General features: G+C 42.3%; 1 protein-coding gene across 1 annotated transcript; it reads left to right on the top strand.

The window, feature by feature from the left end:
• Nucleotides 1-7,800: 7,800 nt before the first annotated feature.
• On the top strand, nucleotides 7,801-12,219 carry LOC116408380 (vomeronasal type-2 receptor 26-like; the record flags this gene model as incomplete). Its single annotated transcript, XM_031895154.1, has 2 exons — nucleotides 7,801-7,960; nucleotides 11,651-12,219. Coding segments are annotated over exons 1-2 (729 nt in total), but the record flags the coding sequence as incomplete, so codon positions are not given.
• Between the last annotated feature and the right edge of the window lie 422 nt (nucleotides 12,220-12,641).

Raw genomic sequence — 12,641 nt, 5'->3', positions numbered from 1 at the left:
GTCTGTCAAGGAAGCTGTGCTCTGATTGGAGAATCCACAAGAAGAAAGATCCAATCGGAGCACAGCAAAAACGGGCTTGAGGAGACAGTGCAGAAAGTAAGGTTTTTTTTGCTACTTTTCCAGGGGGGGGCAAGTGCCCCCTCTTGCCCCCTTCTGTGGACGCCCATGGAAAGAGTTAATTTACTCTCCATCTGTTAGGGTAGGGGATAGATTATAAATTATTATAGATGTCAGGTCAGGCAAAAAACAATTTAATGTCAGCTAGTGATTCTTTAGAACTGTATAGTACCTGTGTATAGTACCTGGGTATAGTACCTGTGTATAGTACCTGTGTATAGTGCCTGGGTATAGTACCTGGGTATAGTACCTGTGTATAGTGCCTGGGTATAGTGCCTGTGTATAGTGCCTGGGTATAGTGCCTGGGTATAGTGCCTGTGTATAGTGCCTGTGTATAGTACCTGTGTATAGTACCTGTGTATAGTACCTGTGTATAGTACCTGTGTATAGTGCCTGGGTATAGTGCCTGGGTATAGTGCCTGTGTATAGTACCTGTGTATAGTACCTGGGTATAGTACCTGTGTATAGTACCTGTGTATAGTGCCTGGGTATAGTGCCTGGGTATAGTACCTGGGTATAGTGCCTGTGTATAGTGCCTGGGTATAGTGCCTGTGTATAGTACCTGGGTATAGTGCCTGTGTATAGTACCTGTGTATAGTGCCTGGGTATAGTGCCTGTGTATAGTACCTGGGTATAGTGCCTGTGTATAGTACCTGTGTATAGTGCCTGTGTATAGTGCCTGGGTATAGTACCTGGGTATAGTACCTGGGTATAGTGCCTGGGTATAGTGCCTGGGTATAGTACCTGGGTATAGTGCCTGTGTATAGTACCTGTGTATAGTACCTGTGTATAGTACCTGTGTATAGTGCCTGGGTATAGTACCTGGGTATAGTACCTGTGTATAGTGCCTGTGTATAGTACCTGTGTATAGTGCCTGTGTATAGTACCTGTGTATAGTGCCTGTGTATAGTACCTGGGTATAGTACCTGGGTATAGTACCTGTGTATAGTACCTGGGTATAGTGCCTGGGTATAGTGCCTGTGTATAGTACCTGTGTATAGTGCCTGGGTATAGTGCCTGTGTATAGTACCTGGGTATAGTGCCTGTGTATAGTACCTGTGTATAGTGCCTGTGTATAGTGCCTGGGTATAGTACCTGGGTATAGTACCTGTGTATAGTACCTGGGTATAGTGCCTGGGTATAGTGCCTGGGTATAGTACCTGGGTATAGTGCCTGTGTATAGTACCTGTGTATAGTACCTGTGTATAGTACCTGTGTATAGTGCCTGGGTATAGTACCTGGGTATAGTACCTGTGTATAGTGCCTGTGTATAGTACCTGTGTATAGTGCCTGTGTATAGTACCTGTGTATAGTGCCTGTGTATAGTACCTGGGTATAGTACCTGGGTATAGTACCTGTGTATAGTACCTGGGTATAGTGCCTGGGTATAGTGCCTGGGTATAGTACCTGGGTATAGTACCTGTGTATAGTGCCTGGGTATAGTGCCTGTGTATAGTACCTGGGTATAGTGCCTGGGTATAGTACCTGTGTATAGTGCCTGTGTATAGTACCTCTGTATAGTACCTGTGTATAGTACCTGTGTATAGTGCCTGTGTATAGTACCTGGGTATAGTGCCTGTGTATAGCGCCTGTGTATAGTACCTGGGTATAGTGCCTGTGTATAGTACCTGGGTATAGTACCTGGGTATAGTGCCTGTGTATAGTACCTCTGTATAGTACCTGTGTGAGACACGCTGTTGGCAGTAAAAGAATTTGTCTCTTTACAATCTTGGATTAGGGTTAGTAAATCATACATTATAGTTGTTATTGTGTCGGTAACACCAACCCCTGCGAGATTTAGTTCTGCAACTCACTAGAGATGGGGGGGCCTGAGTAGGAGTGAAATGCAACAACCTGTGGGGTAAGTGAGGTATAGGTGCTCAGGCCCCTAATCCTTTATCAGTTTATTGTAGTTTACTGCCTACTTTACTCAGAGAATACTACTTGGAAATCATTTTGTATGTTGTACTTTCTAGTTACATCGATATCTGAGAAATGTTTCCTATACAAGTGATGGAAGCCCTGCCTTATCCTTTACTGAAAAAAGAGATTTTATTTATGAATATGAGATTGTGAATCCACAACTCGGTTCTAATAAGACTTGGACTTGGAACACAGTTGGAAGTTATGTACCCTGGGCCCAAAGATTAACATTAACACAAGAAAAAATACGATGGAAAACTCCAAACCACAAGGTCAGAAGCCAAATGCTTCCTATCCTCATGTTTAGTTATAGGGTGTTGTTTTATACAAGTGTGTGTGATTGTGTGTAACTTAAGGGTTAATCTTACACCCAGTCGTACCTACCAACACCCTGATGGGATTTCCCATGATACAGTTATATATGTAGGAAAATAGAAGCTGAGAGTAAAAATGACACATACCCAGTGCCATTCTGGGGTACGATGGATGGGGATTCAAGGGCTGATGGGAAAGCTTTGCTATAGAAAGAGCTGCCATATTCAGAGCGGCATTACACAACTTTGCCATAGAGTTCTACCCACTGACATGTGATTTTTTTTTTTTTAATGTTACTAAATGTTATTCAAATTTCACTACCAATCCCCTTCAGTTTCATCCCTGACCCTTACCCACATGGCCAGTTTAAAGGGACAATAAGGGCTCTGGCACATAGGGAGATTAGTCGCCCGCGACAAAACTCCCTGTTCACGGGCAACTAATCTCCCCGAGTTGCCTTCCCCTGCCATCCCACCGGCGACACTGCAAGTCGCCGGTGGGATGGCACACGCGGCGGCGCGATCGCCAAAAAAGACTCGCGAGGCTTTTTCGGCGATTTGCGCGAAATCACACCACCGCGTGTGCCGTCCCACCGGCGACTTGCAGCTCGGGGAGATTAGTCGCCCGCGAACAGGGAGTTTTGTCGCGGGCGACTGATCTCCCTGTGTGCCAGAGCCCTAAAAGACAAAAAGTTAAATATTTTCCAATTATTTGTCTGCTCATAAGGATGAAGTGCGTGAGTAAGTTGCATGGGTCAAAAGGGGCCCCGGTACTGAGCAAGGTACGGGTCGAGGGGAGGGGGCCATGACAGGGTGAGGAAAAGCCCGGGAAAAGGTTTACTGGTGTAGGGGAGGCAGAAATGCAGGAGTAACCCGATTGGCCAGGGGAGCGGGGGGGTAGCCTTGAATGGGGGATGGTCTAAGGGGGAAGGCATCAGTTTACCTTGGAAGCTCCCGCCCTAATTAGAAAGGGAGCAAGGTAAAGTGGCCTTGAGGAGGGTTGATGGGAGAGCTAGGATAGGCAGAAGGTTGGGCCTGAGGCTAGGGAGTTTGGGCCATTGGCCGATGGCCAACAGGGGGGTGTGGTGGGCAGATTAAAGGGGATGGCTAACCTCAGGGACCCGAATGTGGATGGGGGCAGGGATAGCTCCCACTAAATTGCAGCCTTCAGTGGCTTAGTGTCATTGTGTTGATAAGTTATTTGATGATATTAACATGTTACGGTGTTTTATATTATTATAAATAAAGTCATGGTTTTCATGGTTGCTAATAAAATGGCTGCGGCCTTTTCACCCAAACAGAGTGTGGAATTTTCTAATTGTGGGATGGTTGAGGGGGGTATAGAGAGGGCACAGCATTGACACTGCCACTGTCATGGACCTTTGTTATATAACATTTAGGGGCACATTTGCTAAAATTAGTTTTTTGATGTATGAACTAAGCCCCTGATTAGCCTATATCTACCAGTCAAAACCATTTAAAAAGAACACTCTTTTTATTGCTAAAATAAACCAAAATGAAGGAGCAAAAATGGTTAAAAACACACCCTAACCCATAAAAACAGCAGCAGTATAGGAGGGGCCCCTCACTCTGAATTTTCATAATTATGTATAAATCTCCACATGGAGATTTCTTACTTGAAATCCAGTGTATATATATGTGGTATATATTTGTGGACAGTGGAAACAGTATTAGCTTGGGGTAACAAACTGAGGCCTACTTTGTTTGAAGCCTGTGCCTCGGCTGTGCTGGGAGTATGTTTTATATGGGGCTGAAACTTCTGCCTATAGGAAGCTCTGTTTGCCACAAGTGTATATAAGTGTGTGCATAAAAATACTTTGTTTCTATACAGAACATTGCAATTGTTGCATAAAGTATAGTTTCATAAGGCACTTACCTGGAGCTCTCAGAAGCTACTACCTGAAGGGGTGGGCAGCCCATTTATTTATAGAGTAGATACTGACCACCTGGGGGCAGCATAGAGCACTTTGGAGGCAATAAAAGCCGCAGACTGATTTCTTTTGGGAGTTTGTGTTGAGCTTTTGTAAGAGGCAGTTCTAGAGCTCCAGGAGTGTGCTTGCACTGTTGATCCCCTGCTGGTAGATATGTGTAAACTCCTTTGCAAATACTGTGGTTTTTTTGCATTTTCTAAAAATAAAGCACAATATTTCCACTGAGGATCTGTCTGGCTACTGAACATGAGTGCGCCCAGTGACACAGAGTTTTGGTGCAGCATATATAGAGAATGAAAGTAACTCAGCAGGATATAAGTACAATATGTGGTGTAGGTTCCTTGATAGTAACGAGCTTGCCGGTTAGGAACAACCCCAGTCAACTTTTAGGTTTCCTGCTCCATGCCCAGTTCTCTTTCCCTACTCTACCCTTTCTAACCTTATTCCAATTCCCACTCTTCCCATTTTATAACTATTCCAACACTTTCTCTTTTGCCCTATACACTTTCCTCTTTCTCTACAACCCAGTTTGGTGACCACGTCTGTACGGGAAATACAATCGGAATAGTCATTAAACCTTCCAGAACCTATGTAGCCCTTGGGGAAATAAAGCAGAGCAGACAGTGAGACTTCTGTCCTTTGCCCCATGTCTCTCCCTGGCCCATACTGACTCTCACAGTGTTTGCTTTGTACTATGTTCATGGTTTTTCTTTTATAACTCTTTATGGGAGAGGGGTCAGGTTGAACTAATCAGCTTCAACAAAACATCTTCCCACAGACCCAGAACTGCCACTATGTAATAAAAGGCAAAATTTGCTGTCATACTAATCACCTAGCCCAGTGCTGTCCAACTGGCGGCCCGCGGGCCACATGCGGCCCTCGACCCCCCCTCTGTGTGGCCCCCCACCTGTCTGGCTGCTTTGATGGCTTAATTTTGTATCAGTACTGAGATTAACTGGCCCCCTGCATGGTTCTCACCTCAGATTCAGGCTGTAATCAGGCTGTATTGTTTAAATATGTAATCCCCTGTGTTGTTCACACCTATTAATCTCTGCATTGTTCCCCCTGCAGTGTTCACACCTCAGGCTCAGGCTGTAATCACCCACATTGTTCCCCTCTTCACACCTCAGACACTGTATGTACTGCCTGTGTATAGGCAGCATAGGGTAGGCAAAGTATGGCACATAGGCAGCATAGGGCAGGGAAGGTATGGCACACACAGGCAGCATAGGACAGGCAGAGTATGGCAGGCAGAGTGCTGCCTGTGTGTGCCATACTCTTTCTACCCTATGCTGCCTGTGGGAGGTGAACCTGGCAGGGGTTTGTTCTGAGAGTTTTTTAGGAGTTGGAAATAGCCATTAAATGGTCCCTAAGGTGTGTAATTATGTACTGGGGGTTGCTGTGCTATCCACAGGGGAAGAGTCAAATGGATTTAAGGGCGTGTCTTAATATGACATAATATAATTCTTTAACATATGAATGATGGTTGATATCCCTGCAGCGACCATTGTGATTAAATGGGTGTGGTTTGAAGTGGGTGTGGTTTAAAATGGGGGAGTGGCCAAAACTGGCTTCCATTAGCGGCCCTCCACCATGTATGCGAGAGAAATTCCGGCCCCCGGCACCGCAGAAATTGGACAGCACTGACCTAGCCAATAGCCAATCATCTGGTAGCATTTGCAAACATCTTATTGGTCACTATGGGTTACTTCTCTTGGGCAAACTTTTTACATTTATTTACATAAAATTAAAGCTGTGGCTTCCAAAATTAGTCAATCTTTTATCTGTATTTATTACAACAAATCACTTGGCCTCAATACTGCTCATACCTTTTTGCAATTTATGTTTATTTTTATTAGTTGCCAATATCTTGGTGCTCTGAGAGCTGTGTCCCCGGCTACAGAAAGGTAACAAGGCCTGGGATTTATATGTGCTGCTATGATTGTGTCTGGTGCCCTGAGGGAGAGATCTCCAATACAACTGGTAAGCAATTGTAGGGACCCATAAGTTTTAGAATCCCTATGGCTTTAATTCCCTACTGCCTCTTTTCTATTACTGTTACTGGGCAGTCCCATGTATCTAGTTCACTATACCTTATGCCTTATTGGGTTAGTTAGTATGACCACTCCCCTTGCAGACTGATAAAGTGTCTAGCAAGGAGGTGTGGCTTCCTCTTTGGCTGACTCTCAGGGAACAACTCCATTGAGCCTGGGATCAGACTAGGCCCCAGTAAAGGCCCCGAGAATTAGGTGAAGTTAGTGGTAGGATGAACTCTGTCATAGCACGCTCTAGGAGTGGGACTCAGTCAGGGCTAAATAGAATGAGCAGCTGTCACTCCAACATAGGAGATTTTAGTGGTTGTAGCAACCCCAAGGCTCTGTCTGCCTTGCTGTAGGGACCGCAGTTAAGACATAGATATCAGGCTAGTATTTACCCCTGAACCACCATTGGCTGTAGGGATCCGTTCCAGTAAAAGGTACTCACCCTTGGGACTTCTAGCTATCAGCTCTATTTTTCTCCGCTGTGGTGCTGCACTGTCTCTGTACTGCATAACTACCACTAACCACTGTGATAACCTACCTCAACTATTGTGAGTATAACCCTGTTTCAACCTTGTCTGTGACAATAAATGTTGTACAGTTATTCATCAAGAACCTTCTGGCATCCTATTTGATACACCTACCCCACACTACCCCGAGTTGTAGTTTAACAACATCATCATCTCCAATTCAGCTCCTGTAGCCTATCTCCCACATAGCAGAGGCCCATCCTGGGAAAGGGGGTCGCATGTAGCACATGCTCTACTATATTCTAGTCTGGATTAACCCTTTCTAAGACAAGCAAGTGTTACACAATATAAAGGTAAAGTACAACCAATGGTTTTACAAAGATGTAACCGCACTGGAACTGCATGTAACCAAGAGTAGTAACCAAAATCATTGTGTGAACTGTTGTCCCTACATTTCTGATGTAACCCAAAAACATACAAGGAGTAAAAGACCATTGAGCTAAAATTACAAATAGGCAATATAATTCAGACTAACAAATGTGTGCTGCCTATTTCATACTTTTGTCTAATAAATTATTAATCACTGATTTTATGTTCATAGCCATTGACTGTTTAATTTCCACCATACCCTTTTGATATTTTGTCCTAAAGGGACACTAAACCCACGCTGTCCCACTGCGCCCCCTAGTTCTCTATAGAAGTTGATGAAAAACATAATTACACATGGAAACCAATTCACCAATGAGACTGAAAACTTAATTAAAGATGCAAGAGAAGTGACCAATGAGAATGCTGATTCCCAGCACTGTGTCAGGCCCCTTGCTGGTACCTTACATATAGAGATAATGAAAAGGTGCCAACAACATTATGTGGGGGTGGGTCCCATACAGACCAGGAAGAGAACCTTAGTGGTAAGATCCCAGTGGTAAGTATACCTCCAGGTAAAGAACTGAGTGACTTTGAGATAGAAAGTCCAGTTGGTCATATGCAGACTGTCCATCCTGAAGGAGTAAGGAAAGAGAAATACAGCAAGAAATGTGACAAGACTGTTGCTAAAATATGTGACCAACTTACATGCTCTACAACTGTGATGTCTGAAAGTTCGAAGGGAGTGGTAACGGCAAAAGAAGAGTTTAGAGACTGTGGTAATTTGGTGTCTAATGTTTTCTCTCCACAGGTTCAAAGTCTGGATGTGTTACAACAGAAAAGTATAGTGAATGTGCCAATAATGCTTTTGAAAGGAGACTTTAAGTTGTTTTGGGGGTCACTGATGAAGAAAAATGTACCCCTAGAACAGGTATCTCTAGAACAGGTATCCCAAGTACTAGGGATTCTAAATATGTGCCTAGGTCCCATCAGGCGATCCATTCCAGTGGTCCAGCTCACCTATTGGAGCTTACTTTTCTCAGGAAGGCTGTCCTGTGGAAAGGAATTTAATTATATGGAAATGGTGTAACAGGCTCTCAGAGCAGGAAGGATCCCTGTGTTTTTTTAGGACTCCAGGAGAGGAAAGCCGGGAGGGTGAGCTAATCCCCCAGAAGGGTTGTGAGTACAGGGGTGACCCCAACATTTGTGTTTTCCCACTGGGAGTCCACAAGGGGCCCAGGTTAGTGAGTAGAGATGTAGCGAACTGTTCGCCAGCGAACTAATTCGCGCGAGTTTGCAAGTTCACGAACTTTCCGCGTATGTTCGCAATTTGGGTTTGCGTGGCGTTATTCCGCTGCGTTTTTTCTCGGCCTAAAAATGCCGCACAAGCCACACATGGCATTTTTCAGCAAATCCCGTTTCCATGGTGCTAATAGTGCGAAATAGCAAAAAACGCTGCGTATTTCCGCTAGGTCTGCCAGCTGCCTTTGCGGTTTTACGCAATGCTGTGTCAACAACGTATTTTTCAGAGAAATTTTTGCTTGATCCCCCTCCTGCATGCCACTGTCCAGGTCGTGGCACCCTTTAAACAACTTTAAAATCAGTTTTCTGGCCAGAAATGGCTTTTCTAGGTTTTAATGTTTGCCTTCCCATTGAAGTCTATGGGGTTCGCAAAGTTTGCGAATATTCGCGCCTTTTGGCGTAAGTTCGCAAACTTTTTTTTTGAGGTTCGCTACATCCCTATTAGTGAGGGAACTAATCCAATGTGTGAAGGGAGCGCCCAGAGGGCAGGATTTATTTTTATGGTTTGTTTTGTAGGCTGAAATGGCCCCCCCTGTGTAAATAAACTGCCTTAAAGCCGAGAAAGTGTCTGTCCTGTATCCTGTTAGTTTATACCCCACAAACCTTTAGTATCTGTTGTAGAGAATTATCTGCAAAACATGATGCTTCCACCACCATGTTAAACAAAGGGGATAGTGTGTTTGTGATGATGTGTAGTATTTGGATTATGACTAAAATGGCATTTAGTCTAATGGCCACCTAGAAAGGACCACAGAGGTGGAAGAAGGGGTCAAGTCTGAATGCCAATTAGGATGTGACAGAATGCCTGTTTTCTCAGGCATGTTGGACTCTATAAAAGGACTTACATTGATTACAGGTACCTCGGTGATTAGGAAGGCTGTATTTCTAACCCTAATATTTTTGATACTGGATTTGAAGGGAAATTTATACCCCTGAACATTACAGGTCTCAATAAATAAACATAAAACAGCCCATATGTAAAGTACTTTTTGTCTTTATGTGTCTAGTAGCATACACTATTGGATAATCTCAAACAGAAACACTGTAATTTTAAGTACAGGTATCGGACCCCTTATCCGGAAACCTGTTATCCAGAAAGCTCCGAATTACAGAAAGCCCGTCTCCCATAGAATCCATTTTAATCAAATAATTCAGAATTTTAAAGCTGATTTCCTTTTTCTCTGTAGTAATAAAACAGTACCTGTACTTGATCCCAACTAAGATATAATTACCCCTTATTGGGGCAGAACAGCCCTATTGGGTTTATTTAATGGTTAAATGATTCCCTTTTCTCTGCAATAATAAAACAGTACCTGTACTTGATCCCAACTAAGATATAATTACCCCTTATTGGGGCAGAACAGCCCTATTGGGTTTATTTAATGGTTAAATGATTCCTTTTTCTCTGTAATAATAAAACAGTACCTGTACTTGATCCCAACTAAGATATAATTACCCCTTATTGGGGGCAGAACAGCCCTATTGGGTTTATTTAATGGTTAAATGATTCCCTTTTCTCTGTAATAATAAAACAGTACCTGTACTTGATCCCAACTAAGATATAATTACCCCTTATTGGGGCAGAACAGCCCTATTGGGTTTATTTAATGGTTAAATGATTCCCTTTTCTCTGCAATAATAAAACAGTACCTGTACTTGATCCCAACTAAGATATAATTACCCCTTATTGGGGCAGAACAGCCCTATTGGGTTTATTTAATGGTTAAATGATTCCTTTTTCTCTGTAATAATAAAACAGTACCTGTACTTGATCCCAACTAAGATATAATTACCCCTTATTGGGGGCAGAACAGCCCTATTGGGTTTATTTAATGGTTAAATGATTCCCTTTTCTCTGTAATAATAAAACAGTACCTGTACTTGATCCCAACTAAGATATAATTACCCCTTATTGGGGCAGAACAGCCCTATTGGGTTTATTTAATGGTTAAATGATTCCCTTTTCTCTGTAATAATAAAACAGTACCTGTACTTGATCCCAACTAAGATATAATTACCCCTTATTGGGGCAGAACAGCCCTATTGGGTTTATTTAATGGTTAAATGATTCCTTTTTCTCTGTAATAATAAAACAGTACCTGTACTTGATCCCAACTAAGATATAATTACCCCTTATTGGGGCAGAACAGCCCTATTGGGTTTATTTAATGGTTAAATGATTCCCTTTTCTCTGTAATAATAAAACAGTACCTGTACTTGATCCCAACTAAGATATAATTAATCCTTATTGGATGGAAAACAATCCTATTGGGTTTAATTAATGTTTTATTGATTTGTTAGTAGCCATAAGGTATTGAGATCCAAATTACGGAAAGACCCCTTATCCGGAATACCCTTGGTCCCGAGCATTCTGGATAATGGGTCCTATACCTGTACTAAAGGCCGGATCAAATAATTATGCTCACACACAAACGAGGGGCACACATACATGCTAGATTACATCAGCCAATGAATGGGCATAGCTCTGTGTTTTACTCTTACACTTCTTCCTGTTAGAGGTGAGGAAGCACACATACTGTCATAAACAGTTGTAAAAGGATAATATTTAATTATATGTATGTATCAGTTTGGTGAGATTCTTTAATAGATTACATTTAATGATAAACCATCAATTATTCATTCTGAAGGTATAGTTTTCTATTAAAGGGGACATATACCATAAATTTTTACAATGCACTAAACCATGTAAAATAATGTCAAATAGAAGGAAGTGCTTTTATTTTAATACCTTTGGGTTCAAATATGTCCATAACTGCTTGTAAACTGTGCTCTCCCCAGACTTTATGCAGCTTCTTTCTGCCTCATTTCACATTTTGAGGGAGGATGAATATTTTAACTGAATATGAACTTTATATAAAATGTCTCCTTTAAAAAACAAACACCACTGCCTCAAAACAGAGACTGTACAGCTCTCCTATTCCTATTAATGGCCCAGACAGTACATTACAGTCAAACATCCATTTATATAAGCTCCTTCCAATGATTTTATACTCTTGACTCTTGTTTTATTTTTATTACCTTCACAGACAGTGAAAACTGCATCCAATGCCCCAAAATGGAATGGCCCAATAGAAAAAAGACTAAGTGTATTCCAAAAACTGAAGATTATTTATCATATACCCATATACTTTTTGCATTTTTCTCAGCTACCTCAGCTTTATTTTTCCTTACATCTCTGCTTATACTGGGAGTTTTTATTGCACACAGGAAAACCCCCATAGTGAGAGCCAACAACCGGAGCCTGAGCTTCCTCCTCCTTGTCTCCATCAAGCTGAGCTTCCTCAGTGTGTTTCTGTTCCTCGGTCGCCCTGTGGATATAACCTGCATGCTGCGCATCATCACTTTTGGAATCACCTTCTCCATAGCTGTCTCTTCTCTCCTGGCCAAGACTATCATGGTTTGTGTTGCTTTCAAAGCCACCAAGCCAGGGAGCTCATGGAGAAAATGGCTGGGAGTCAAACTGTCCAATTCTGTAGTCTTGTTCTGCTCATCCATTCAAATAATCATCTGCATGACTTGGTTGGCCATTTCTCCTCCCTTTCAGGAACTGGACATTCACACTTCCCCTGGAACCATCATCATTCAGTGCAATGAGGGCTCAGCTATTGGCTTTTACTCAGTTATTGGGTATATGGGGCTTCTGGCAGCTGTTAGTTTTGTTTTAGCATTTTTAGCTCGGAGCTTACCGGACAGTTTTAATGAGGCCAAGTACATCACTTTCAGCATGCTGCTCTTCTGCAGTGTTTGGATCACAATGATCCCGGCCTATCTGAGCACCAAAGGCAAAAACACTGTGTGTGTGGAGATATTTGCCATACTCACCTCAAGCGCCGGCCTTTTAGCCTGTATATTTCTGCCCAAATGTTACATCATTCAGTTTAGATCAGAAATTAATACAAAATCTCAGTTATTTGGAAACAGACAGAATCAGTACTGATATTTGGTAAAACTTAGTTTAAAATACAATGATCAGACTTGTTTATGTAATGCTGCCATTTGTTTATATTTGTGTTTTACCTAAATATAAATAGCTACAAATATAATACAGACAAACAACCAATTCTAATCACATAACACACCTCTAATTCTTATGATATGAAATGATTAGTGTAAATGTCACAATCACACAATCTGTTT

Source organism: Xenopus tropicalis, chromosome 1 (genome assembly GCF_000004195.4).
Source record: "Xenopus tropicalis strain Nigerian chromosome 1, UCB_Xtro_10.0, whole genome shotgun sequence".
Taxonomy (NCBI): domain Eukaryota; kingdom Metazoa; phylum Chordata; class Amphibia; order Anura; family Pipidae; genus Xenopus; species Xenopus tropicalis.
This window is presented reverse-complemented; position numbering and strand designations above follow the sequence as displayed.